The 27,124-nt window shown below is 57.2% G+C and overlaps 2 protein-coding genes across 4 annotated transcripts in view; both read right to left on the reverse strand.

Annotated features, from left to right (window-relative positions):
• Positions 1–23,716, reverse strand: part of SUN2 (Sad1 and UNC84 domain containing 2) — a 53,272-nt gene extending 29,556 nt beyond the window's left edge. Inside the window, exons 1-3 of the mRNA XM_067010218.1 lie at positions 23,609–23,716; positions 3,380–3,488; positions 1,048–1,163 (exon numbers count right to left, since the gene is read on the reverse strand). The gene's annotated coding sequence lies outside the window, so the exon portion shown is untranslated. The remainder of the gene's footprint in view (positions 1–1,047; positions 1,164–3,379; positions 3,489–23,608) is intronic.
• Positions 11,760–23,695, reverse strand: DNAL4 (dynein axonemal light chain 4). 3 transcript variants are annotated; one of them, XM_067010227.1, is made up of 5 exons: positions 23,609–23,689; positions 16,581–16,737; positions 15,814–16,021; positions 14,104–14,187; positions 11,760–12,882 (listed from the first exon to the last, which is right to left on the reverse strand). In XM_067010227.1, exons 3-5 carry the CDS (start codon positions 15,880–15,882, stop codon positions 12,718–12,720), a joined length of 318 nt encoding a protein of 105 aa, XP_066866328.1. In that variant the 5' UTR covers positions 15,883–16,021; positions 16,581–16,737; positions 23,609–23,689; the 3' UTR covers positions 11,760–12,717. The 3 variants fall into 3 exon arrangements, with proteins under 3 accessions (XP_066866328.1, XP_058937872.1, XP_066866326.1); XM_059081889.2 differs by lacking the exon at positions 16,581–16,737 and having other exon boundaries at positions 23,609–23,695; XM_067010225.1 differs by lacking the exons at positions 15,814–16,021; positions 16,581–16,737; positions 23,609–23,689 and adding an exon at positions 14,462–14,746.
• Positions 23,717–27,124: the final 3,408 nt, after the last annotated feature.

A 27,124-nucleotide genomic window follows, 5' to 3' on the forward strand; every position in this document is an offset into this window, starting at 1 on the left:
AGGCTCATACGTGGCTTTCTGCTGAGGGAGGACGAAGGCCGTCGGCGGTGCCAAGGTCCTGGGGCAGGTCCTGCCTGGCTCCCGTCCCTCAGCAGGTCCCCCAGGCTCCCCAGGCTTAGCCCATGCACGGCCCCGGCCCCGATGCTGGGCATGGGGTCGGAGGGGGGTTGCAGAAGGACCCCGGCCCCACATTCGGCCAGGAGGAGGTGACTCCCTTGGGATCTGACCCTGCACCCACCTCTGGTTGATGTGATTTCTGCCACTTAGCCCAGACCCCAGCAACACCTGTGCCCAGATCCTGACCACCACGCCCTCTCTGTAGCTGGCCTGGGAAAGTAGAGAGAGCACAGGCCCAGGAGCCAGGCTGATTCACTAGCCGTGCTGCTTGGTCAGTCACTCCACTTCTCCGAACCTCAGTCCCCGGTCTGCTCCTTTCTCTCCCCAAATTCCAATAACAGCCTCAGCGACTTGCCTATGCTTCCCTCACCCATCATGCTGTTCCCAGGCTCCATGCTTCTGTTGGTGCTGTGACCTCTACCTGGCAGCCCGTCTCACCTTTGCCCTCTTGGCTAACTCTCATCTAACACACACGCACGCTGACACACACACACACACACACACACACACACACACACACACACACCCCAAGGCTCTTAAATCTTTCAAATCCTAGTGACAATGGCGTCTCCTCCAGGAAGTCCCTCTGGACCCCAGGGTGGGCTATGTGTCCCTCCACAGCACCCTGTAACCTCTGCTGCCTTTGTCATTAGTACCGTCCCCCTGTCCCCTGCCAGAGACAGGTGAGTGTCTGAGGCTCCATCTCTGGGGCTGGCAAGGAGAATCTCACAGACTGAGTAGGCGGAGTCCAGAGGGCCACGTCGGCGTCTACCCTGGACGCGGGGTGCCCAGGGAGAAGCACTGGGGTGTGGCTGGTGTGGGCGACAGGGTGGGCAGGGGAAGGCCTCAGGGGATGGCTCGGCACGAGGTGGGCTCTCGATTCACCTGTCTCCCCAGGCCAGGGACTCTGGAGAGGGGGGCCCCGCTCACCTGGGGATGTGAAGAAGGTTTTGCAGAGCTCTCTCGCTAGTAGTGACGTCTCAGATCTCCTTGTCACTATTCACCCTTCGGCCCACGGCCGCGGGGACCTCCAGAAATCCAGGATTCTGCCCCAGAAGAAAGGGAAGGGAAAGAAACCCGCTTTTATTTAGTGCCTGTTAATTGGGTGCCAGGCAACTTTCCTAGCACTTATTAGCTCACTAAAATCTCTGAAAAGTGAGATGTAAGGTGATCATCACCTTTACTGGAAGCTGGGCTTGGAGAAATTAAGAGGCTTGTCCAAGGGAAGCATCTGGTGAATGATGAGGCCAGAGGGTCTGACACACAATGGATGCCAACCCCAGGTGGTCTCCAGGCTCGGGGCCATGCATCAGGGGAAGAATCTGTCCCTGGAGAGTCGGGGTGCGGGCAGGGAACCCCAGGGCCAGGATGAGCTGGAGGAGGTCTGCCGGTCTGTCTGTACTCCCGAGGGGCAGGCCCGGAGCTGCCAGGAGCCTGGCCGGCAGACGCGCCAGCCAGGAGAAAAGCCGCCATTTCTGAACTGTGTTGCTCAAGGTCAGAGAAGTAGAAGCTGGCAGGGGTCTCCTGGTCCCGGGTCAGCCGGACATTAGATGGAAAGGCCCCCTGCCCACTCCCTACCTGGCCCTCCACCCCAGAGCCCAGCGGTCGGAAGCCACACTCGAGGCCAGAGACCTGCTGTCCTGGTGGAGGGGGCATGTCAGCAACCTGCCCGCAGCATCGGGGACAGAATCCGGCACCTGTGGGAGAGCTATGTGACCGTGGGTGTGGCTTTGCCTCCCTGGGTCTTGGTTTCCTCATCTGTCAAAAGTGGAATAGTGTCATCTACCTTGAGAGACCGTGGTGAGGACGAAATGAGAGCCGGCAGGGAGCCTCGCACTTACCTGCCGGCTCCCTGGCTTCCTTCCCAAACTGGTCCATAGGCAGGTCTTTCTGAAGGTGAGCCAGATGGTCCGGGAAAATGGGCCTGGGGTCTCTGCAGAACACTGCACTTGTAGTCTGCTCTGGATTCCCTTCTCTGCCAAGTCCCCATGGCTGTGTGACCCCGGGCGGGATACTAAACCTCTCTGTGCTTCAGTGTATTCACCCTGCCTCACCAGGTGAATCACAGATGTGTGAGTGGCTGTGGAGGAATGTCCCTGGGTTTTTTGTTTTTTCTTTCTTTCTTTTTTGGGGACGAGTGTGGAGCACGGCAAGAGTCCCTCCCCAGGGTGACTGTAGGCTTGGGGTTGGGGGCCCTGCTTTGGACATGACACTCCCAGCCACAGAATGAAATGCTAAGGGTCTGCCTTCTTGCTTTCTGGGAGGACTCCCTGGGGGCTGAGAGGGACTGGCCCAGCCTGTGTTTTTCTCTGGGGCCTGGGGTGATAGTACTTAGGCCCAGATGCTCTGGCCTGGGTTGGCCATTGGAGGGAGGAGGGGTTCAGAACTGCCCGGCTTTAAGCAAACCCACTGAGCAGAAAATCCAAAGGGGCCTGAAAGGCAAATTTTAGAGCACTCCCTCGGTCTATGAAAGGATCTTTATTTTATAGAGAGCTTCCCAGTCAAATTCCATTAACTTGACCCCTTCCTTGGGTGGGCGGGGGTAGCACCGAAATGATCTCCCAGAGGAAGCAGCCCAGCGTGGGCAGAGGTGCTCAGACATTGGGATTTGGGGGGTGTCCCGCTGGAAGCCCTTGGAACAACCCTCTGGGAAAAGGGGCAGCCGAGTGTGGAGGTGGGAGGAGGTGGGGGCGGAGGGGTTGGTGACCTACCGAGGGAGTCACCGGGTCCCGGGTGTCTGCCCTGGGCCAGGGCCCGAGCACCGGGACCTCTGTTGTCATGGCAGCCCTGCGAGGTGGGGCTGTTGAGCCGGCAAAGTTACAGGAGGGACGTGGGGCTCGGAGTGTGAAGCGGAGGCACTGGGGCCTGGCTGGACCACAACTTCAGTAACGGTGGGGACCTGCCTGCTCTTAGGTGGCTGTCTCAGTACCCACACGGCAAGGCACACAGCAGGTGCTCAGTAAAAGCGTGCCGGTGAAGAGCAGAAGGAAGTCGGGCCCGACTGATTCAAAGCCACCATGCCTTTTCCCACTTGGGCCCACTGAACCCGAGGAGGTGGCCTGTGGGCCCCCTGGGCCTGGGAGGAGAGCAGGGTGTGGGCAGAGCCGGGCCGGCCCTCCCAGCGCCCTCCTGCGGTCCGGGCCGGGGCAGTCAGGGACGAGCCATGTTATGCCACATGTGTCCACGAGAGGGCGCCCCGCACCGCCAGCAGCAGTGAGACCCGCCTCCCAGAGGACCCCTAGTGGTGGAGGAAGGAACTCACCTTGGAGGAAGCAGGATACGGCCCAAGCAGGGTTGGAGAACTGTACCATGGAAGCGTCGGCCCGAGCAGGGTTGGAGAACTGTACCATGGAAGCGTCGGCCGAAGGGCACTGCAAAAGCGGCACAGAGGAGGAAATGAGCCCAGAAGGGGGCGGCTGTCCTGGGGACCCACAGCTAGTCCACGGCAGAGCCTAGAGGTCCCCTCCCAGGTCCTCATCTCCTGGATCTAAAGAGGGCCTGCTGCTGGGGCTCCTTTGTCTGGGTTTCCCTAGACTTCTGGGCTGCAAGGTGGAGATGGGGTCGGGGAGGGCAGGGCTGCTGGGTGGGGAGCATGGGGTGGGGCCACGGGGTGCACTTGGCTGTACCCACGGCCACGACCCTCTTGGTAGCCCCTCTTCCATCAGGATGGGCCCAGCTGGTCATGCTGGGGGTACAAATCATCCCCCTTGATGTGGGAGCATCACCAGGTGAGGTAGGTGCCCCAGGGGGTCTGGCTGGGCGGCTCTGTCAACTTCGCTTGGCCCTCACTGACCCTGGAACCCCACACCCAAGGGGCAGGGCTGGCACTGGATGCCCAGGCAGCTGGGTCCTGCTGAGAAGCAGTGAGGCCAGGCCATGCTGGGCCTTGCAGGCTGGGTGAGGAGCTGGGTTTTATCCTGGGGCAGTGGGGAATCTATTGGGTGGGGGTTAAACCAGGGAGCAGCGTGGTCCTTCTAGTCACTGATGGGTGAGTGAGATGTGGGTAATGGAGCTGGGTTAGGAGGCCGTGGTCTCCTGGGCCTGCAGCATAACTCACAGCCCAGCTCATCCTGACTAGCAGGGCAGGTGACTGGCCCACTGGCTGTCTCCTGTCAGCCCTCCAAGCTGGGAGAAGAGGCCAGGAGACCTTTTTTCCTGGCTCTCTGGCATCACGATCCTTCAAGAAGCCCTCCTTGGCTCCCTGCTGCCGGTTGGATGACAGGTGTATGCCTCCCCCAGCCTCAGTTTCAGCTCTGTCCACTCCCACCCACAGTGACTTTAGCTGCAATGCCCTGACCCCTCCTCACCTCCCTGGGGCCTGCAGAACCCCCTTCCAGGCCCAGCTCAAATGTTATTTCCTCTGAGACCCCCTCCTGGCCCGTCTGGGCAGCAAGGTCTCTCCCTGGCACCCACATCCTGAGGGAGCTCAACGCTCACCGTGTTAGCAGGCTTCTCAGCCAAGGCCCGGGGGGGGCGGGGGTAGAGCCACTGCCGAATGGAGGGACTGGCCCGGTGGCATGTACAGCATCCAGCGAGAGGGATGCAGGGAAAGAGGACAGAGGGGCCTGGAGGCGCGGGAGGAACCAGCTGAGCCCCACCCTCGCGTCCCTGAATGTCCGTTCGGCACTCTCGCTGTTGGTCAGCGAACTTCTCCTTGCGTGACACGGAAGAGCTTGTCCGTCTCCCCCAGCGTGACATGGCTGTGTAGACGGGGTGGGCGGAGAGCTCACCCCGTTCGCCCTGGCCCTCCTGCAGGACTGTGGCCCCAGGCTCTGTTGGGCAGCCCCTCTCTCCACAGAGCCCTTGCCACCCTTGAAGTCCTGAGGCTCCTGAAGCCCCCATGGCTTCGGGCTAAGTCCCTCCAGGGGCACTTAGGTGGCTGTGACAAGGCCACCTAATAGAAGGGCCCAAGAGGAGGGGGAAGCCAAGTGTAGCGGCAGGGCCACCGAGATGAGTCCCAGGATCTGGAGGTGGTACCACACCCGCTATGCAAACAGCCGGAAGGCCAGGGAGCTGGGTCGCACCGGCAGCCTCAAAGGGGGTGTGGATACTGCGAGGATAGAGCGAGGTGGGGTCTGCTGGAGCCAGCCAGGGAGGGAGGGCCATCTCCTGGAGGGGTGCCCAGAGATGGAGGCCAGGGAGTGCCCAAGGCTCTGAGGATGCAGTGGAGGCGGGGCAAGGGAGGGAGCCCAAGCCAGGTGGGCTGGGGTGGGGTTAGGAGCACTGATAAGAGAAGGGGCCGCAGGTCAAGAGGCCAAGGGGAAGGCAGGGCTGGGCTCCGGGCTCCTCAATAAGAGAATGCTTGCCCTGCCCCACTCCTGGCCCTGGACAAATCTCCAAAGATGCCGGTCCATCTCCAGGGTGGCACTGCCCCTCCCAGGTCCACAGGGGCTCTAAGCTGGGGGCGGGGGAAATGCAAGGACCACCCAGCCCAAGGAAGGACTGAGCGACCCCTCCCCACGCCTCCTCGAGGCCCTCCATCCAACCCTGTGCTCCCTGTTGCTTCCCCTGATTCAGCACCCTAACCATCCCGGTGCAGGCCTCCCCCTGAACCCCCAGCGTGCCCACGGTGTGGCAGCTAGACCCTGCCACGCGGCTGCTGTCACCTCCTTCATTGCCCCCACTCCCATCCTTACCGCAGCGAATAAGGCCCAGGAAGGCCTGGCCCCTGCCTGACTCTCCAGAGGCATCTCTCAACTGACCCCCCAGCCTGCTCATCTCCCCGCCCCCGCCCCTCCAAATGGCCTTGTTTGCTGAAAATGTCACACGCTCTCTGTCTTCAGGGCTTGTGTACACATCCCGAGTTCTGCCTCTGTTCCTTCCCCTCGCGTTGAACTCAGGTCCGTTTCAGCTCAATGTCCCTCCTCTGGTCTCGGCGCCCCTCCTGGGTGCACCCGTGCCCCACGATGGCACTTTGCACGTGGAGCTGTCCTGCTAGCTCCATGTCTGCATAACCGCAAGCTCCTCCAGGTCGGCGAGCTTGTCCCACTGTCCCGTGTCCCTGACCCCAGCAGAAGCAGCACAAAGAATGTGCTGAAAGGTTTTGCAAATGACGAGGGCATTCACTTAACATTTATTGAGCACCAGCTGTGTACAAAGCCCTGTGCTAAGCCCTGTAGGGGGTTATATAATGCAAAGCCCCTCGGCTCCAGGCTCCCGAAAGAGCTCCAGGCTAGACAGCGTTCAAGGGAGAGTTTCTGCGCCTGCCAGGGCAATCGGGGGCTTCCGCAAGGGACTCTGCCTGGAACACGCGTCTGCTGAACAGCCACCAGCTCATCTCTGCTCAGGCTGCACGGCGTTCTCCAGGAAGCCTCTTTAGAGCTCGTCTGCCCTAGACTGTGTCCCCAACGGCAAGGGACCACAGTGGGTGCCGATTTCCTCTGCACAGGGCCTGGCACCCCCGGAGCTCATTAAATCATTGCTGAGTGATGGCTAGGACCGCAGGCAAAAGGCGGTCGCCACAGGCCAGACCGGGGTGCAGGGTCCGAGTTGAAGGCTCACCTGCCAATGACGACGCTCTGGCAGAGGCTTTAATAGCAGTAGCTCACCCCTGACCCCCTTTCAATTGCTGCTCCGTATGCTTAATCCTCCCAGTGACCTCTGGGATAGGAGGACAAGGACTTCACCCCCATTTTACACATGAAGGGAATGGGGCTCAGGAAAAGGGACTCACTCAAGGCTACACAGGCAGCAGGTCTGATCCCAAGCCGGAGGCTCTTCTTGTCGCTCCTTAGCAAAGCCCTTCCGAGGCTTCACCTTTCCTTACGGACCCGATCAAAGGGGTGTGACTTTCTGAGTCCCACATAAACCTGAGGCCTCCTGCGAGGGGCCAGGAAATTTGGCCGAGGGCATCAGAAATCAAGGGACGCCCCCGACCCAGCTGTCACTGATGTGCCTGCCTCGTGTGCCCTGTTGCTCTGAGCTTCCCGGAGGAGACTTTTCCTCTCATTTATCTCCATCCATCCGTCCGTCCATCCATCCCTCCCTCCCTCCCTCACTCCAACCATCTTTATTCACTTGCTCACTAGTCACAATGCGTCTTTGATACATATCAGGCCCTGCGATAGAGAGATAAGCCATAGTCTCCACCATCAAGTCAAAAAAACGTAGCAAGTGTAGATACCAGGACAGAAGATGAGGCACAGCGGGTACACAAAGGGACCCTCTAGACGGAGTGTCCAGGGACCACAGCGGGGGAAGAGTCCTAGCGGAGCTGGCACCCCTCTTACCACGTCTCTGAGGCTATTGGTATGTGGAGGAGAAACCTCTGCCCCAGGCCAGCCCCCGCTTCTGGCACATGCCAAGTTCTCTACGAAGCCATTTCCCTACTGTTAGGGCAGGGGGTCCTCAGGCAATTTACCCGGCTCACTTCAATGGGCCATTTTGAGGCTGGAAGACAGACACAGCCTGCTATTGGGACTGACTTTCCCGGCTCAAGACGGAAGGTCTGGTCCCGGCTGTTTGGGATCCGTGGCCACTGGATGTGCGCTGACCCTGCAGGGCACCGGTGCCGACAGGGCCTTGGAGGCAATTACCTACCGGCTCTGCTGAGCCAACCTTCCAGACTCCCAAGTCTCCCAGTGGAAGTGGGGGCCCGAGGGCAGCACATGCGCCCCCAGACTGGCCCTGACCCCAAATCCCCAGTCGGCATTTCTAACCTTAAGGCAGTTCCACCTCCGTGGCCACCACCGCCTTGGTGCCCTACAGGATTACTACCCTGGGAAGGAGGCAGGGCAGAAGCTGGGAACCCTATTTTGCAGGTGAGAAAACTGAGATCTGAGAAGCAGAGGGGCTGTCCCAGCTGGCGGCAGACTCTCCGGAGAGGTTTAAGAGCTGGGCTCTGGCGTCCTGGAGGCCTACGGTGAATCCTGGCTGTGTGACCCGGAGCTTGACCTCTCTGGGATGCCTCATCTGGAAAAGGGGGATACTGAGAGTATCTCCTCACAGGGGGGACGTACGACTTCAATGAGATAGAGCTTGGAAAACGCTTAGTGCAGGGCCTGGCACACTCGGAGCACTAATTCAGGTCTTCTGCCGCCTAAACTCTCTTTCTACCCCTCCCCGCCGGCCCATCTTTCTAAGGATTGAAGACAGCAGCTGGCAGTGGGGAGGTGGTTGCTTTAAATATGAGATGAGGAGAACAAAAGGAAAATAGAACAGGGTGGTGGCTTATGGCTAAAATGGAACAATTCCCCTCCCAGACTTGGGGGAGGGGCCTGAAGGACACCAGCCGACATTCCTGCCCCCTGTTCTCAAGGAGCTAAGCCTTGCCTCACAGCTCCGTCAGTCCTGCTGCGGGGAGGGGCAGACGCTGGCCTGGGACCCCACAGCCAAGGGGACACCCCCTGCCTGCCCGCAGGCTCTGTTCTCCAGAGGAGCAGGAAGTAGGTAGGCTAAGCGGGATCCTGGAGCTTCTCTGCATCACTGCCAAGGCAACATTAAATATTCACCAGAAGATTTCTCCACCGCGAGCTGCAAAGGCGGCCCGTCCCCTTGGCAGCATGTGCGGCCCTGGATGCCACGGCCCCCCCGTTACCAAGTCCTTGATCTTGTCTCCTCCCACTGACTGCCTCGGTGCCCCTGCCCTCCCTCCACCCCCCGCTGGTGACGCCTGCGGTTCTGGAGTCTGTGCGGCCCGGCGGCGGTGGGGGGGGGGTACCCACGTTTCACTCTCCCTGGCGGCGCGCACCGCTCTCCCAGGCGGACGGCCGGGGCCTGTGACTCGGCCTCCGGACGTGTCCAGAGAAGGCTGCGATCTCCCCTACGCCCACTCGGGCTGGGCCGGCAGAGGGGACTGAGGTGTCGGTGGGCGAGTCACCGCTGCCCACGCACAGACAGCACCGGAGGGGCCGGGGCTGGCGGTGGCTGCGGGGCTGTGGTCGCTGCCACCATTAAGTGAATGCCCGGGGCTGCGGCAGGTGGAGGCCTGCTGCCGACGGAAGGAAGCCGCTGGGAGCCCGACGGACGGACGGAGGCGCGGATTGGCCGTGGGGACCCCAGCTCTCCACTGGGAGGGAGGTAAACAGCGGGCCTGTGAACACAGCTTGTGCCCTGACGAGCAGGGCCGCTGAGGCCGGCAGGCCGGGGTCTAGGTCCCGGCTGAAGTCGCTTCCTACCTGGACCTGGGCAAGAGACCTCGCCCGCCCAGCCTCAGTTTCTTCATTTGTAAATGGGGACAGTGATCACCACCTCGGAGGTCTGTTGAGGATACAGGACATCGCGGTCATAAGGGAGGCAGCCCAGTGCCTGCCACGTGGGGGACGCTCAACAGCCGGAAGCTTCCTCGTCCTCAACCCCAGAAACCCCTCCCCTTCAGCCGGCTCCTCCTCCCTCGGCCCTCTTGGGAGCTCCACTCCCAAATCCTCCACTGCCCTCACACCCATCTCACCAGCTTCCTCAGGCCCCGTTGCTCTGCACATGCTACCCCCTCACCCGAGGGTGCCCTCCCCAGGCGTCCCCCCGCCCCCGTCTCATCCCTCCTCTGGAAATGCCACGGCCTAGTTCAATGCCGCCTCCTCTGTGCCCTGGGCAGTGAGAGCTGCTCCCTTCCCCGAACCCCACATCCCCCTGAACCCCACCCACTAGCAGATTACTTAAATGCACCCTGCTTTTCTGCTCCTGGGTCTGCCCGCCACTCACTGCCAAGGCCAGTGGGTTCCGACGCGTCCCTCATCGTCACGACCCTCTCCTGTCGCAGCCCCTGTCAGCAAATGCTTGCTGAACCACTGGCCATGAGCAGGCAGGGGCCTGTGAGGAAGGTCAGGGTGACCACAGCTGGCACAGGGCTCAGGGAGCACAGGAAGGAAAGCCACGGAGGTCGAGAGAAGAAGTGCCCGGCAAACACAGCTGCAACAGTCCCGGGTCACCTGGCGCAATCTCGACAGCGGTCACACCGCCCCCTGGGAGCGGGGGGTGGGGGGCAAGTGGGGAGGGGCCCGCCGCAGCAGACGGAAGTGGCAGCGCTGTACCGAGCGCCTGCTGGGGCCGGCACTCAGTACAGCACCGGCTTGTAAAATCCTGCTGCATTTCCACCCCGTCCTGGGGGAGCTCGGTGTCAGCACCCCATCTCCAGCCGGGTAGAGAGTGGCACGCCCAAGAACGCAGCCTGTGCACCACAGGGGTACCACCTGCGCCAGGTGCAGGCCTGAGGCTCCCAGCCACCTCAGGAGCTGGTTCCTTTTATCCCCATCTTATAGACAAAGCAGCTGAGGCACAGAGAGGTTAGGAAGAGAAGGGCTGGGCCTGGGCCAGGTCTGTGGACCTCAGAGCCCACACTCCCCACTGCCACCCCACCGCCCGGGAGGCGGGCTGAGCCTGTCTTGCTTTTTGGCACCCACATGTGGCACATTAAAGGAGAGAACAGCCGCAGAGCCGGCAGTTACTAAACCATAGCTATTCCAGGCCTCGGCGCCCCCTCTCCTCGTACTCCCATCTGCACGCCTCGCCAATCTCCCGGCAGCACCCGGAGTGGCCCAGGGCTCGGGCCAACGCAGGTCGAGGTCCCCCAAGTCCCAGAGGGCCAGGACCCGCTCCGCAGTTAGATCCAGATGGTCAGCCTTGGGGCAGTGACCCTGGCTTCTCCTCCTCTTCTGCCCCATTGCACTGAGCTCAGGACCCCGCCACGCACAGCAGCAACTCAGTGGGCACTCGTGGGGTTCTCAGGTGGACCGACGGTGCTCCTCTCCCTGCGTGGCCGCTCGGGCCTTTGAGCAGAGCTTAGCTGGCTGACAGGATGCCGTCTGGCAGAGCTTGCTGACAGATCCCGTTACAACTGGGCTCTCAGCCTCAGGAGGCCGTGACCGGGCCAGGGGCCAGGACCGCCAGGCCTGAACGTCCTAGGTGGGCCATCTCAGGGGGCCCCGTGAGCGCAGGGACAGTGGGCTGGGGAGGAGGACAGGCTGTCCCAGCTCTGCCCAGACCCGGCGTTTTGGGGTGTGAGACTCAGATTCCGGAGCCAGCCCCTGAGCTGAAGGGGCTTCTCGGGCCTGCAGTGCAGCCCCTCATCCTCAAGCCACTTCCACCTCTGTGCGCTTATCCCCACCGTCCCTGGGCCTGGAGCATCTCCTCCCTGGGGAAAATCCCTCTCTCCCTTCCAGAGTTGGCTTTCAGGGCTCACCCCCCCCGGAGGCTCCCCGACACTCTCTGGGCTGGGCACGGAGCCCTCCGTCCACCCCACCGCGTCCTGTCCTCTCTTGTATGACACCACTTTTCACATCCAGTTGAAACAATTGGGTTCAAGTGTTCTCCTGCGATAGACTGTGAGCTCACGGAGGGCACTGAGCTCACTGTGGCTTCTCCAGCTTTGTGTCCCCACTCCTGGGGCCCGGCACTCAATGCTGCTGAATAAACATCTTTGAACTGAACTACGTTATGTGAGACCAGAAACGTCTTTATAGCGGCTCAGTCTGGCCACCAGGGGCGTCTCCGTCAGTGTCCGAGGGGCCCCATCCAACTGCGCTCAGGCCGCACCCGGGACGGGACGGGGAGGGGGCAGGGCCCGGGCGCGCGGGGCCGTGCCTGGGCACGGGGTTTCCGGCAGCCTTGCGGTCCGGCCAGAAGCCTCTCCGGGTTCCTGGGACCCAGCGCAGCCTGAGGATGCTGAGCCTGCCTTCCCCCCAACCTCAAGAGACCGTAGATCAAGGTCAGTTTTTGGTTATTTTAATTGTAAAAACCAAGCCATTCATATAAATAAGACCGCTGTGTAAAATAGGATTCACCCTTCTACTAAAAGCCTTCTCCCCGCACTCAAAAAGAATATAGAAAAGCCAGCAGAGATAAGAAGTACAAATCAGCATGCGGTCCCTGATGAGAAGTGGCAGGCCAGGTTTCCCTGCTGAAACAGGCCTCCCGGCGAGGGCACTCCTGGCCCAGGCGTCTCACCGGAGGTCGGTGACACTTCGAGAAACAGTTCCCACACCCTCAGCCACTGGTTACCAGCTGCATGGGCGAGGCAAGGTAACAGGTTCACGCAGCCTGGCGGCTGGGGAGCGGGGAGGGGACGGAGGGGGACAGGCGGCTGGGTCCTCACGTCAAAGCCCGGGGCTGTGGAGTTTTCGGCCCGACAAGATACAGTGGCTTGTTCAGCCGGGGGTCAGGCTGGGAAAGGGGCTCCTGGGGTGGGGTGGGGGTCACCACTTCTCCGGAGGACAAGGAGAGAGGCGCCAGCGACCCCCGGGGACAGACTCCCTCTCGAGGCCATCTGCATGTGGCCCGTAAAGACGAGGACGGCGGACACCTGCCTGCAGTGCTGCGGGGGGGAGCGAGGGGCTCCCGGGCTGTGCGGGGCGAGCGGCCACCCAGAGACGTGGGGCTGGCCTGTCCCTGTGAGAGGAACTCCACCTCCCCCGCTCCTTCTACCCCGTCGCAGCTGCGCACCCCTCCCCTGCCGCCCTGGGACTCAGCGTGAGACGGCCGCGAGCCTGGGGACGGAGATGTCAACAGATCCACACACCGGGCGCGGCTCCGGAAACGGTACACAGGACAGCAGAAGAGAGGCCGGCTTTCCTTTGGAAAGTCAGGACCTGCCTGGGGCTGCTCCCCACCCCAGAGGAACGGCAGGAAAAGGCCTGCGGGGGACGGGGGCAGGGCTGGGGGACAGCGTCAGGAGCACTTCCAGACGCACACAGCCAGGGTCCCCCCGAAGTACAGGTAGAGGAGGTTCTTCACCTCGTGCGTGATCTCAAAGCCGAAGCCTTCGCCGATCACCACGTGCCAGGAGGAGCCGAACTTCTTGTCCATGGTCTCTTTGATCATCTTGGCGGCACTCTGGAACCAAGAGGACGCTCATCAGAGAGGGAGCTTCCGGGGAGACAGCGCCTCTCGGAAAGCAGAAGTCTTGGCAGGGGAAAGGCCTGTTGCCTGATATTGCTGTTCCGCTTATGGACCCTTCGGACAGGGTTTCCGCACGGGGACCCTCCTGCCAGGGGCTGTCGTTACAAAGGGACAGGAAACCAGACGCGACCTCATCAGTCAGAAGACGCTGGCGAGGCGGTAGAGCGGGCCTCGGGCCTGACACAGGGCCCCGGGCTGGCGCTCTGGCTCTGCCCCTGGTGCCCGCGCCCAGCGCCAGGGCCACGAGGCTGTTCTCGGCACTCAGTCGACAAGCCCCCGGGGAGCACGCCGCAGGCTGCACGGATTACCATCGCCACGACGAGTCAGGCTTACCCTCAGGGAACAGAAAGGCTTTTCCCCGATGGGTCTGGTGGGCTCTGGGACAGAAGCTGGCCTGGCTCCCTCGGCTGTGGCCGCAGCTCCCTCCTTCCCGCGCTCCCTCTTTCGAGAAGAGGTCTGCGGGTGGGGCGGAGGCCCGGCCTTTGCGGGGTGAGGCCCGTGCTCAGGCACCTGCTGGGCACTGGCAGCGCCCTCACCCCTGGCCACAGACTAGGCCACTGGCTGATAAGAAATGGCCTGTGCAAGGGTCAAGAGCTAGGAGGGGCTGGAGACGCGATGCGCACTTGGGCGTCCCTGGCCCAAAGCCCAGGTTCTCGCTAGCCACGGTCGGCCTCACCCAAGCTGCCGTGCCACTGACTTCTCTCTTGCTCGCCACCAGAGTGACGAATGACATCCCCGTGCCGATGCCCATCTGTCGTTCTCGCCAGCACCTAGAACGGTGCCTGGCTCAGGGATGGGTATAACATCTTTCTTGCATGGATGAATGGATACGTGAATGAATGCCTGGGCGGACCTCTGTTCTCCACTGGGATGGAGCCAAGGGGAAAGGCGCCCTAGTCAGCAGCCCACCTGAGACTGGGAACATGGGCGGGGCGTCACGGAAGGCCCTCTGGCTCTTCTCCCTCTAGGGCTGGGCTGGGCGTGAGCACCGGAGACAGCACCGGACCCGGACCCTCACCAGCCTTCCCCACGGTCCGAATGCCTCCAAGGAAGGCCCTAGCCTGGTCCCAGCAGGACCCTCTGGAGCTGCCTGTGGGGACTGGGGCCACAGCGGTCACCAAAGACGCGAGGGGCCGCCTGCGCTGATGGCAATACCTCGTTGTTGTTGGAGAATTTCTCACAGGCCGCGACACACAGCTCCACGGCCTCCACTCGCATCTCCTCTGGCATGTCCGAGTGCTGGAGACAAGGCAGGGGACAAACGGAGAGAGCCTCAGCCTGTGACCTGCCTTCTGGGCTGGCCTCTGTCCCAAGCGTACGGCACCGACGCCGGGGAGCTGCCCCGGCACAGCCCCGGGCAGAGCCCAGAGAGATGACCCGTCTCCTGACGGAATCATGCTAAGCCTCGCGGGCTCTTACGCCCCGGGTCCCTGTGCGACCAACGTGTTACAGCGACGGACACGGGATGAAGGCTGGCCCAGGCAGGAGCCTGCCGGCCACGGGAACGGTTTACCAGTAGCCTCCGAGCACAGCTGACTCGCCCAGAAGCCGGAAGAGATGGTGTGGCCCCTCTGGGGGCTCCTGCTTTTCTTCCTGCCCCTCTGGGCGCTCCTTCTCGGGCCACTTTGCTGGATGTCTCTCCTCCTCTGGGCTTCGTCTCCACCCTCGCCTCTTCTCCAGCTATCTGCTCTCTAGGGACTCCACCCTGCTCTGTGGATTTATACATCTTCTATGCGGGGAGGGCTCCCACATGTTCATCCTTAGCTTTAACTTCTTTTTTGGGCTCCGGATTCCTATGTCCAACTGCCTACTTGACAACCTCAGATGTCTGAAAGATAACTCTTGATTTTTCCCACAAACCTATTCCTCCGTCTTCCCTCTCTTGGTAATCGACAGTTTTCTCTCCCAAGCTCAGGACAAAATAAACCCTAGCAGTCACCCTTGGCCTGCTTTCCCTCGTACCCAGCATGCAATGCGCCAGTGAATTCTATTGCTCTACCTTCAAGGTCTGTCCAGAATCCTACCATGTCTTGCCACCTCTACTCTGTGACCTGGACCCGGCCACCCACATCTCTCTGGGCCTCTGCAATAGCATCCTGACTGGTCTCCCCACTTCCACCCTGGTTCCCTAAAATCCATTCTCCTTCCAACAGCTAGAGTGATCTTTTAGAAATACTAAACGTAAAACTGATCACAGTACGTCCACTCCTCTGCTTAAAGCTCTTTACTGTTCCCCTTTGAACTCAGGATAGAACCCATATTTCTCACCGTGGCCCCCAGGTCTCTGAGGCCTGGCCCTGCTGTCACGCTGACACTCACGTCCTGCCACCCCCTCAGCACCCTGTTCCAGCCACACTGGCCTTCTTTCTGTTCCTCCCAAATGCTGAGCTTACTCAGGCTTTCTGTGCCTGCTGCTTCCCTGCTTGGCGAGTGCTCTCCCCCAGACTTTCACGAGGCTTGCTGCCTAACTTTATTCAGGTCTCTGATCAGAGAAACCTTTCTAGAAGCCATCCTCTATTCTCCAGCCCCTTACACCTGCTTTATTCTTCTTCATAGCACTCATTACCTGAAATTATGTTCTTTAAACCTTTCTTTCATGTGGGCCAGGCCTTTGTCTTGTTCACTCCTACAGCCACAGCGCCTAGAACAGTGCCCGATATATAGCAGGTGGCCTAAATAAATAATTGTCGAATGAATGAATGAATGAATGAATGAATCGCTGCTGACCCCTCGGTCTCTAGATTTGGCCAACAGAGCCCTTCTTAACTTCCTCCAACTGCTGTTCTGCAGGGGACAAGCTCCCCTGCCTCTCTCTAAGGCTCTGTGGGGCCTGCTGGCTACCTGCCTCCCTCCTCCAGGGCTTACCCTGACCAGAGGAAAGGTCTGCAGTCGTTTATAATCAGCCTCATCTTTCTTCCCTTCTGTTTCTCCCATGATCCTTCCTCTGTGACCAGGAGGAGAGAGTGGGGCTTTCAGGAGGTGCTGGGACTGGTAGTTAAGACACACCCAGGAGATTCAGGAAGCAGGCCCAGCCAGCTTGGTGGGAGCAGAAAATGTCTCTCCCCAAGGGGTGCTGTAGAAAACAGGAAAAACCAGGAGAAACGAGTTGGCTTAAAAACCATACATCGCAAATTAGAAATGTCTCAGTAACAATCTGACACCTCCCCATCTCAACTCCTCTGCATCCTTTTCCAAATGGCCAGCAAGTCTGCAGACGGGAGGATGAGTCAACACGAGATGCTGGGACCCAGTTAAGAACACGTTGGTACGATGCTGCAAGCCCACACTGTCATTATCAAGACAAATACTGACTGCGGGCCAGGCTGAGGGTGGAGCCTTGAGCTCACAATTAACGAACGTAGCTCCTCTGCCTGCCCACTGTGTACGCAGTGCTTGCTCCCCAGCAGACGTGGTTAGGGAGTGAGACGTCGGGTCGCGTTCAACAGTCCCGGGTTTATGGGCAAACAAGTGCCTCCTTCCGCAGGTCGCTGCTCTGTGGGAGGAAGGGGGCCAGCAATGCTCCGTGCCCTCCCTGGCACGCCTGGCAGCCCAGCTCTTCTCATCCACTCCCTCAGGCCACCTGTCTGGCTGGCCCAGGAGTTGGGAGGCTTAGGCATCAGTACTGGTCCTACCGCTCACTAGCTGCGTGGCCTTGGACCTCAGATTCCTCATCGGTAACACGGAGGTAGTCCAATCTCTCTCATGGGGCCGTTATGAGAAGCAAACGAGACAATGTACGCCAGGCACGTGGTAGGCATTCGGTAAATCGTCCCTCCCTCCCTCTGGCTCCTGGGGGAACGACACAAGGATATGACTGAAAAGTTATAAAGCCTAATACACATGTATAGATTTTTGTTTTTCTTTCTAAATCTAGTTATGGAAAAACAGATGGGGCTCTTTCTAAAGAGATGGGCCTGGATCCTAAAGGACTGGAAGCAGTGCTGGAAATTCTGGTATTTCTCTTTATCCCATAATTCAAAGAACTTTTAATCTCAGAAGTACTACTCAGACAAATAAATACAAACTGCCATGTCGTTAAGCCCTTTGTAACCATCCTTATTGGACAAATACAGCCAAATAATGTTATTCCAGCACTTCTCACATTTCCAAATAAATGTGCTTTCAGCGCACGGCCTCCGAACCCTGAAATGCCTAGCGCAGTGACTGACGGGCAGGTGGCGACGCGTGACGTCACGGCTTTCCTGAGGGCCAGACGCTGTTGCAAGTGCTCCACGTGTGTTTCCTCAGCCCCACGCCACCAACGACCCCACGAGTGAGGGCCTGCATGAGTGGAGGGTCACTCGGCTACTGAGCAGCAAAGCTGGGGTTTGATCTGGGCACGGTCACCCCAACCCCTCCTCACAAGGCCTCCGCACGGCAACGACACGTAGTGGGCGCCCACACGCCTGACCTCTAGGGCGTGACCACTAGCACGGCTCCTATGAGCCCAGCAGCGAGAGGAGCGTTTGATCTTCCCTTTCGGTGTCTACCGTTCCAATGCTAACGTGACCCTTGTCTGGCCAAGTCTTGAGCCGTCCGTGCACTTTTTCTGGGCTGTGCTCTCAATCTCACCCCACTCTCTGATGCTGCAGAAGTCCTCGGCGCCACCGCATATGGTCGGCTCCCTCGAGCGAGGCTGGAAGCCTGGCACCGACCCCACTCCCCACAGCATGGGCACGTTCTGATTGCCCAGCAGACAGACAGCTCCTCTTACCTCATCATTCTGGGCATTTGTACCACTCAGATATTAGCAGTTTCTGTTTGTCTCTACATATAAGCCTGCAAGCCTAAGCAGCTCCTTAGGCCCCTTCCACCTGAATATTTCAACTCAGTTCAGTCCATCCTCTGGGCTAAAAAGAGCTAGCGTGGAGGGGAGCTCGGAGGCAATTGTGCATACGTCTGCCCTCGGGGAGGTCAGGGTCTGTGACCGCCGCTTGGACTCTGCTTCAACACATGGAATCCTGATGAACCAAGACTTCAGAGGTATTACCAAAGCCCATTCTTCAGGAACAAAGTGGGAAAGCCACTGGGACAGTTTTTTTTAGGAGGGACATCACCTTGTAGAGAAGAGTAAGTACAGGATCACGAGGCAGAATATTAAGCCTGGAATACTGGCTCTCTAACTGAAATCAATTCTGCCCTCTTCCTTGCTTTGCAGCCTGGGGCAAGTAATTTAACCTCCGGAGTCTCGGTTTCCTCCGTGAAACGGGATAATCCCACCTTCTCATTCTCAGAGAGCTGTCGGGAGTACCAGGCAGACGCGCGTGAGCGTCTGAAATTGCAGAGCTCTCCGCGCTCGGCACCGCTCTGCTCTCACAGCCACCACGCTACCGCGCTTCGTCAATATCACGCGACCACATTTATTCAGGATCACGATTGCAAATACTTTCCCTACCCACTGCACGTACTCCTGGGAATCCAAAAGGAATGAGACTCACAGAATGAAAAGGAACAGTTACAGATGATGTGTTTCCAAATCCAGAGAGGTAGGAGAATTTTTTATGCTGCTGTATCATTATAGTACAGCTACAGTCATTCAGCCACGATTTTAAAACCCTGCTGATAGAATGCTACCGAAAATAGCAGAACTAGAGGTTTTAATAACCTTATAAATCTTCCATGCGAATGAGTGTGTGCCTGACAGGATCAGGCCAGGAAGAAGCTGCGTCAGGTCTAAAAGAGAGCCCTTTAATAATGTAAGTGTGCCCCTGGCCAGGGCACTGGAATCTGCTGGGTACCAGAGCTCGACCTTCCCGGGGCCCGTCCTGGCGCACAGAGCCAGTGGCAGCCTTGCTCCCTCTCTGTCCTTTCTTCTCCTCCTCACCCAAGGGCCCCTCTGGAGCTTTACACAGCCTCGCGCGTGTCTGATGCGAGGCTTCTCCTAGGCGACAGGAGGCAGAGGCAGGGCTCTCCATCTCATCCTCTTATCAAAGCCTGTGCCCCTTGTTCTTCTGTGGCAATGACCTCAGTCACTATTTATTATTTTGCTTTTGAAGTGCTTGGGAAGAATCCTTAAGAGGGTTAGGGGATGTGGGAAGGAGGAAGGAAAAATGAATGAATTCTGGGAAACAAGGCCAAAGGTGTCAGCCAGCACCCCGACCCCCACCCCCACCCCAAGCCACTCAGCGCCTGGAACACGCTTGGCTCGTGGAGCACGGCTTGCCACCCCTTACCGCCTTCCGGCACCCGAGAGGCGGGAGGACACGCTTGGAGCACAGCATCGTGCTCCACAGGCAGGTCTCACTTCACACCTCCGTCTGTCTCGGGTAAGTGTTTACATCTCTAGGCCTTGGTTTTCTCATCTGGAAACTGGGCCTAAGAATAGACTCTGCCTCACAGTAAATGTCAGCTCTTGCTACTGGTGTGGAAGGGAGGGGTAGTGCAATGCCCTTCTTCATATCCCAGCCGACTAAACAGCTAAATGCTAGGCCAAACAAACCAACACTCACCGCGTTCCCCGCCCCGGTGCTGTTAGTACTGAAGCGGGAAGGAGTCACAAGGGAATTTGGTAAACACAGTTGGGCCGGGGGCTGTGGTGTGGTGACACTGCGCTTTCACACTTACTGCATCATTTCATCCCATAACAACCTGTGGGGGCAGCACCCGCTCCCAGTTCTCAGACAAGACACTGGGGCTCGGAGAGGTTTGGGGGCTGGCCTGTGGGCACACAGCCAGCAATGACAGAGCCAGGATCGGAGCCCACGTCTATTCTTCTGACGCTACCTTCTGTGCTTGCTTTCCCGTCACAAGCAAGTAGGAAACAAGACAGTAACACAGATAATGTCAATCCTCAGCAGCCACTGGGCCAGCCCCCTGTCCAGGCAGGCCTCCTACTTCCAGCCGTATCGGGGCTACACACACTCGGCACCTTGGTTATCCTCCTGCCTTTCCCTGACACGTCCGCCCTCTGCCTTCTGGCAAACAAAGGGCAAAGGCTTGTAAAGTGGGGAGAAAGGAACCTAAGGACTTGAGGGCATTCGTCTAAGATGTCAGTGGTGAAGTCAGGAAACAACACGGAAGATCTGGATTTCACAATCAGTTTAAAATGCATCTGGGGCTTCCCTGGTGGCGCACTGGTTAAGAATCCGCCTGCCAATGCAGGGGACACGGGTTCGAGCCCTGGTCCGGGAAGATCCCACGTGCCGCGGAGCAACTAAGCCCGCGTGCCACAACTACTGTAGCCCGCGCACCCAAGAGCCCGTGCCCTGCAACAAGAGAAGCCACGGCAATGAGAAGCCCGTGCACCGCCAGAAAGAGTAGCCCCCGCTTGCCGCAACTGGAGAAAGCCTGCGCAGCAACAAAGACCCAACGCGGCCAAAAATAAATAAATAAATAAATTTATTTTTTAAAAATGCATCATCTACTATAAAAGAAAGTTTTTTTTGTTTTTTGTTTTTTTTTCTTTGCGGTACACGGGCCTCTCACTGTAGTGGCCTCTCCCGTTGCGGAGCACAGGCTCCGGACGCACAGGCTCGGCGGTCATGGCTCACGGGCCCAGCCACTCTGCTGCATGTGGGATCTTCCCGGACCGGGGCACGAACCCGCGTCCCCCGCATCGGCAGGCGGACTCCCAACCACTGCGCCACCAGGGAAGCCAAGAAAGTTTTAAGAGTAAGAAAGAGACGATCGCAGGATAAAGAACAGTCCTTCTCAAGGAAAGAGTTACCTTTCATGCACACAAAGGCTTTTTTTTTACATCACCCTTATTTTTTCTCATTTCACTGAGGTCCAGTGAAAACTTCTGATGTGTCTTAAACCAAGGGGAGGGAAGGAAAGAAAGAGGGAGGGAGAGAGGTAGAGGTCAAGACATTTGCTTTATGTATCAGATGATGCAATAAACAACGCTGACTCATGTGGTACACCCGCATGGACATACCCCAATCCAAACATTTTTGTCAAGATACAAAGTACAACAAAAAGCCATAACTATCACAGACATCAGCTCCACAGGAGAACAGATGCTTACTACAGACAGCGGATTACACAGTCTCCCACCCCCCACTTTCCCACCTACCCCCTCCTTTCCCACTCAAGAGAACAGATTTGAACGTAAGGGACTAAGAATGACGTTATCACAGAAATGAATTGGAGTTAGCCCTGATTTACTTTTTAAAAAAAATCAGTCACAATCGCTAACTACTGGTGACATCTCACAACCAGTCACGACTCAGCAGTGCTTCGTGAGTCCAGACAATTGCCTGGGGCTGAAGGGCTTGCTCTCTTCTCCTGAGCACCAAGAGCGCCAAGTCCAACGTCAGACACACGGCAGAAGCCTAGCAAATACCTAAACTGTAACTGAATTATATTTCACTTGCCCCCTGGGAAGGGAGAGGACCTATCAAATCCATTCAGTAACACTTATTAAGCACTGACCTGCAGCAAGACAACAGGATGGGTGTTCACTTACTCCCCCTAAGAACTCTGTCATGTGGCCACTATTATCCCTACTTCTCTGATGAACACTCAGGCTGAGAAAAGCAAAGTGACTTTCCACCCGGCTAATAAACGGAGGAGCTAGGATTCAATCAGCTATATATGACTTCAGGATTAAGCTTTTTCAACTACTCTGCTATAAACAGGAGACAGTCTCTGCTTTCAAGGAGCATACAATCCAATATGACAGACCAACACACATACACAAGGAATTAACTATGGTTCATGGCAGAAAGCAGTAAGTGCCACAAGCCGGGTGCAGAGATAGAGGAAATAGGAGAATTCTGGAGGGGGCAGAGGACAGCAAGAAAAGCTTGGTGGTAGGGGCAGCATTTGAGTCAGACCTTAAAAGGTGAGTGGGAGTCTTGATGGGTGGGCAAGGTGAGCAAAGACCTTCCAGGCAGACAGATGCACAAACACAGTGATGTCAAAGCAGAAAGCTCAAAGCATTTTCTGGAAAAGTCCAACAGTCCAATTTGGCCTGAGGACAGAACTTGTCAAGGGAGAAAAGAGAAAGTAGGCTGGGAAAAAAAGACTGGGGTCAGGTTGTGGACATACAGCAAGGCCCTAAGACCCAGGCTTAAGAAGTATGGATATTTTTATTTTTTAATTTATTTTATTTTATTCTATTTTTTTGCGGTACGCGGGCCTCTCACTGTTGTGGCCTCTCGCATTGCGGAGCACAGGCTCCGGACGCGCAGGCTCAGCGGCCATGGCTCATGGGCCCAGCCGCTCCGCGCAACGTGGGATCTTCCTGGACCGGGGCACGAACCCGCGTCCCCTGCATCGGCAGGCGGACTCTCAACCACTGCGCCACCAGGGAAGCCCAGAAGCATGGATATTTCTAGTGGAGAAAGAGAAGCCCTTTGGAAGTGTCTTGGGGGCTGGTGACGTGGTTGTGTTTTGGGGCAATTATTCTGGGGGGCTGGGTTAACAGGAGGAGAGACTGGAGGTAGGAACACCAGTTAGGAAGCTACAGCCATGGCCCGGGGGACAGACATTAAAAACTTGAACCAGGACGGTGGCTTTAGGCACAGAGAGAATGTGAGACCCTTGCAGAGGCACAATCAAAGACTTGACACTGCCTAAGTGGGTTGGGCAGGGCAGAGTGACGGAGGATGCCACTGAGACAGACAGGGGAAGTCAGGCAGAACAGATGGATAGATAAAGATGCAGGCTGGTCTGATTTTTGAACTCCTGAGTTTAAGCTGTAGGTGAGATACACAAATGGAGGTGTCTCATCAGGAGCAGGGAATCATGGAATCATGGATTATCAGGGGCAGGAGGGAAGCCATCAAGCCCAAGCACCACATCAGTATATCAATCTCTACTCCAAGCCCCACTCCCAAAGTCTCTCTAACCATGGAAGCCCAGGAGAAAGATCAGAGCTAGAGGTGTGCATTTGTAGGAGAAACGGAGAAATGACCGCTGGCCATAAGGGAGCTGGTGACACTTCTCAGACGGGGAAAATGTGCGGAAATAAGAGACAAAGGAAGGAAGTTCATATTATCCTCAGAATCCCCAAAGGAGATGTGCTGCAGTATCCTAATTCTATATATACTCAGACTGGACTCCAGAGAGATTAGGTAACTTGCTAGGGTCCTGTAACTGGGAATCCAAATTAGGGTTACCAAGTCCTTTTCACTACACCCAAAACTTCCCCAAAGGACCGCATCGTCAGGGAAGCCTACAGTTGGGTCAAAGAATCACATCCTAGAACGTCAGCGTCAAAGAGACCTTAGAGATCATTCAAACTAACTTCCCGGTTACCAATAGGGAAACTGAGGCCCAAAGGGGAAATGACCAGCCTCGAGTCCCAGCACGTCGTCAACTGCCCAAGTCAAGCGGTCTGGGTGGAGGCGATGGCGACCACCGGCCCACCCGCGGGAGGAGGGGGTTACCCTGCGAAAGATAGGGGATCAAGGCGCAAGGAGGAGTTGGGTTAGGGAGGACGGAGGATCGTGAAGCTGGAGGGGACCTCGGGAGGGTAGGGAGGAGCGGCCTGCAGAGTCGCGACGGCGACACTGTCTCGACAGAGCTGGCAGGTCCCCTTAGTGGTGGTGGAGGGAAATGGGGGTTGGGAGGATCTGAAGCTGGGGACCAACAGGCAGGAGGCTGAGGTGGGGCCTCCGCGGTGGGCGAGGCCCCGCCCGCCCCTCAACGCCTCCCGGCCCCCCTTCGGGCCGGCCCTCCCTGCCCGGCTGCCCACCGCTCCCCCGGGCCTCACCTGCTCCCGCGGGGGCCGGAGCCAGGGCCTCAGCGAGCGCACCCCCGCCAGGGTTGTCAAGGAGGGAAACAAGAGTGTCTTAGCAACAGCGAGGAAGTCTTGCCCCTTCACCGGACGTTGACGGAAATTTTACTTCTTATTGGTGAATAAAAACGTCAATCAATGTTGAAGGGCCCACAACGTAGAGATTTGTGCGGGAAGGGGCGTGGCCTAGAGGTTGGGGAGGTGGGGCTTCACTTATAGTTGTCTTAAGTGGGCCTGAGGAGCCGGGCACCTTTAGAAGTTCTCATTTTAGAGAAACTTTGAAAAGCAGTATTGCCTGGGGAGTTTCTTTCAGTCATTCGAAATAACAGATGCAATTTGTCGGTGTTGTGACCCTAAGATGCCACTTTATTGGGCTCTCAAAAGCCTAATATTAAGTAGCATTATGTAGGGCTTTTACAATGAGTATCGCATCTGATTCTCACCACAATGAGATGTGGTTACGAATACTATTCGAATAGTATTCGTAACCACATCCATCTGAACTAAGGTTCAGAGACGTTAAGTAGCTTGTAAAAGGAAAAAATCAAGGTTAAGTTCCTGGAGAAGGAACCCAGGGGCTCTTGCACAGCAGCACACCCTCATATAGTTGCCTAGTCCTAGCCCGTGGGAGATTGTACCGTCTGACCTAAAGATACCATTGTCCAGAGCCTGCCTTTTCTTTCCCTTAGGAGAAATTAATCTGAACATATGAGTACTACTAGGAAGAAGGGAAAGGCGGGAGGGGTGAAGAACCTGCAGATTCAATTATTTGATTGGTGGATCAAAGGGTCGGTGGTGTGCTCCATATTTTAACCATTTACCCGATCATGATGGGTACTTTGGGTAGAACCCCAGTTCACATTCATTGGCATTTACTGGGAACTCCGCCCTGGCCAGGTGCTGATGATTCAGAGGGGAGTAAGATGAGGACCTTGGTCCCAGAGAAGGCACAGTCCAGTGTGGGGAAAGTCATGTCAACAAATGGATAGAGAGTAATTCATTCTACCTGTGCTCTGGTAGAGGTGTGGGCAAGGTGCTGGTTGTCTCCAAGGAGGGAGGAACTAACTCTCGGGACAGGTGGTGCTTGAGTTGGCTGAGTCTAAGATGACCAGCGGCTAGGAGGGTACACACAGTTCACTGGGGAACTGCTGGTGGCTCCATGAGGCCTGGGTGGATGATAGACGTGGTGCAAGTGGGAAGGGGGGTGGTGAATATGCAGAGGGAGGTAGGGTTTTGAATGCCAGGTTCAGAGAAGTGAGGTGAGAGTGGGGGAAAGTAGCTGCTGGAGGGTTTTAAGGAGGGCAGAAACACGGGCAGATTTGGGTTATGGAATGATCACTTGGATGGAGAAGGTGGTAGACTGGATTCGGAATGGGTAGGTGAAGGCAGGCACAGCAGGTTTATTTTGAGACTTGGAAGCTTGAGGTGTGCCAGGCCTTTGCCGATTCCCAACTTGCCTCCCTGGTGCGTTCTGAGGGTCCACGGGACATCTGACTCAGCCTCCAGATTTCCTCGATCCTCTTTGCCAAGTTTCTCCAAGAGATGGAAGGTGGCCTTTGAGGGGGATGAAGCTCTTGCTTCCGCATCTGATCCAAACTTCTCCCCAAAGGGGTCCACATTTGCTGTCTTCTCTTTCTCACCTCCCATTCGTTCTTCAGCCCACTGCAATCTGGCTTCCACTCCCACGACACCACCAAAATTCCCTCTTCCATGGTTACCAGTGACCTCCCGAAGAGCAGAATCCAATAGACCCTTTTAGGCTTTATCTTCGTGGACCCATCCCCCTGCTGGCATACATCTGTCGACTACACCCATCTACGTGAAATTCTCCACCCCAAAGATAGTGCCTGCAGAACTCTTTACAATGCAGATTCCAAGGCCCCACAGCATCAGAATAGTACAGGGCAGTAATCTGTATTTTTCACAGGCACCCCTGGTGTACACTCACAATTGAGATTCACTGCTCTATCCTAACACCTGGGGCACCTCTTTCTCCTGGGTCTCCTCAAAACTCTCTTCCTTTCTGGCTCCTTCTTCCTTTGATCTCTGTGCCCACCTTGACCCTCCTCTCATCAATGGTCTCAAGTTCCTTCCTACCCTAGGTCCCCTCCTCATCAGCAGGAGTTTCCCTTGGTCCTGCTGCCTGGAGTTATTTACTGGAATTGAGGGTTGGGTGTGTATTTTGGAAAACCTCTCTGGTGATTCCGAACACTCTTCCAGGGAGTATTGCCCTCCCCCCCCACACACACACATCTTGTTGAGAATTGCTACCTTACTGTCCTTTGGGGATCTCATCCACTCCCACGGTTCCATTGTCAGTGTCCTTGTGGATTCTGATGGCTCCTGTGTTTCTCTCTCCAGATTAGGCCTCTCACTGGAGCTACAGGCCTAAATATCCGCATGCCCCCTGGCCATCTCCACCAGACTGTCCCACAAACCCTCTGAACTCAGTGTCCCAAAGCGAATCCACGTTCCTCCAACTTGCTCTCTTGCACCCCCGTCTCAGTAAATGGTACCACCACCACCGGCGGTTGCCTCCATCAGAAATCAGGGAATCTTGTCCTTCCCCCTTTCCCCTACCATCACCCACCTCAAATCAATAACAAGCCTGCTGATTCTAATTCCTATGTCCTGATTACAGCCCCTTCCGGCCGTCTTCATGGCACTCCTCACGCGCACAGCGCCGTGATCCCACCTGTATTCTTGCAATAGCTTCCTGGTAGGACTACCTGACCTCAGTCTTGCCCTTCTCTAATTCACCCTCTATACCACAGTCAATGTGATACTTCTATAACCCAAATTTCACCGCTGCATTCCTCTCTTTAACCACTGCTTCCCTCCCTCCACGGTTCCCCAGCGCCGACCAAGTGACATCCAGATGCCACGACCTGGCATTCAAGCCTGTGGCGTGGCCCGTGGGCACCTCCGTCTCCTTCTCGCCTCTCCTTCCCCTGCGCTTTATGCTCCAGCCGCTCCAGCTCTCACGGCTCTCCACACACTCCACACTGTTCCTCACCTCCCTGCATTTGCTCACGCAGCCTCTCTGCCCACGTTCTTCCTCTGTCCGTCCCTCCTTTTTGGCTATAGGAGCCCATACTCTTTTGGTCTTAGCTTGCACACGTTGGGATTCCACCGCTTGCAACCGGAAGAGTCCTCTGTGCTCCCGTCTCGTCTGGTGCATGTTCCTGTCACTGCTCTTCTCCACTGTTTTGTACTTGAGTTTAATTCTCCGTCTTCCCCTGGTGAGCTCCTTGAGAGCAAGGACTTTGTCTGATTCATGTCTGCATCTCTGTGTTTCACACAGGATCCAGCAGAGAGTAGATGCTTTGTAAATGTTTCATGAATAACTATGTGAGTAAAGGAATGGGGTGGATAGGATCCTACCCTACTTCTTCAGGCTCAGCTCTTGTCGATCCCCAAGATTCAGCCTACGTTCTAGCTACACCTCTTCACGCACTGCTCCTGCTGTTTAGAACGGTTCATGGTGGATAC

Source organism: Kogia breviceps, chromosome 12 (assembly GCF_026419965.1).
Source record: "Kogia breviceps isolate mKogBre1 chromosome 12, mKogBre1 haplotype 1, whole genome shotgun sequence".
NCBI classification, from domain to species: Eukaryota; Metazoa; Chordata; class Mammalia; order Artiodactyla; family Physeteridae; genus Kogia; species Kogia breviceps.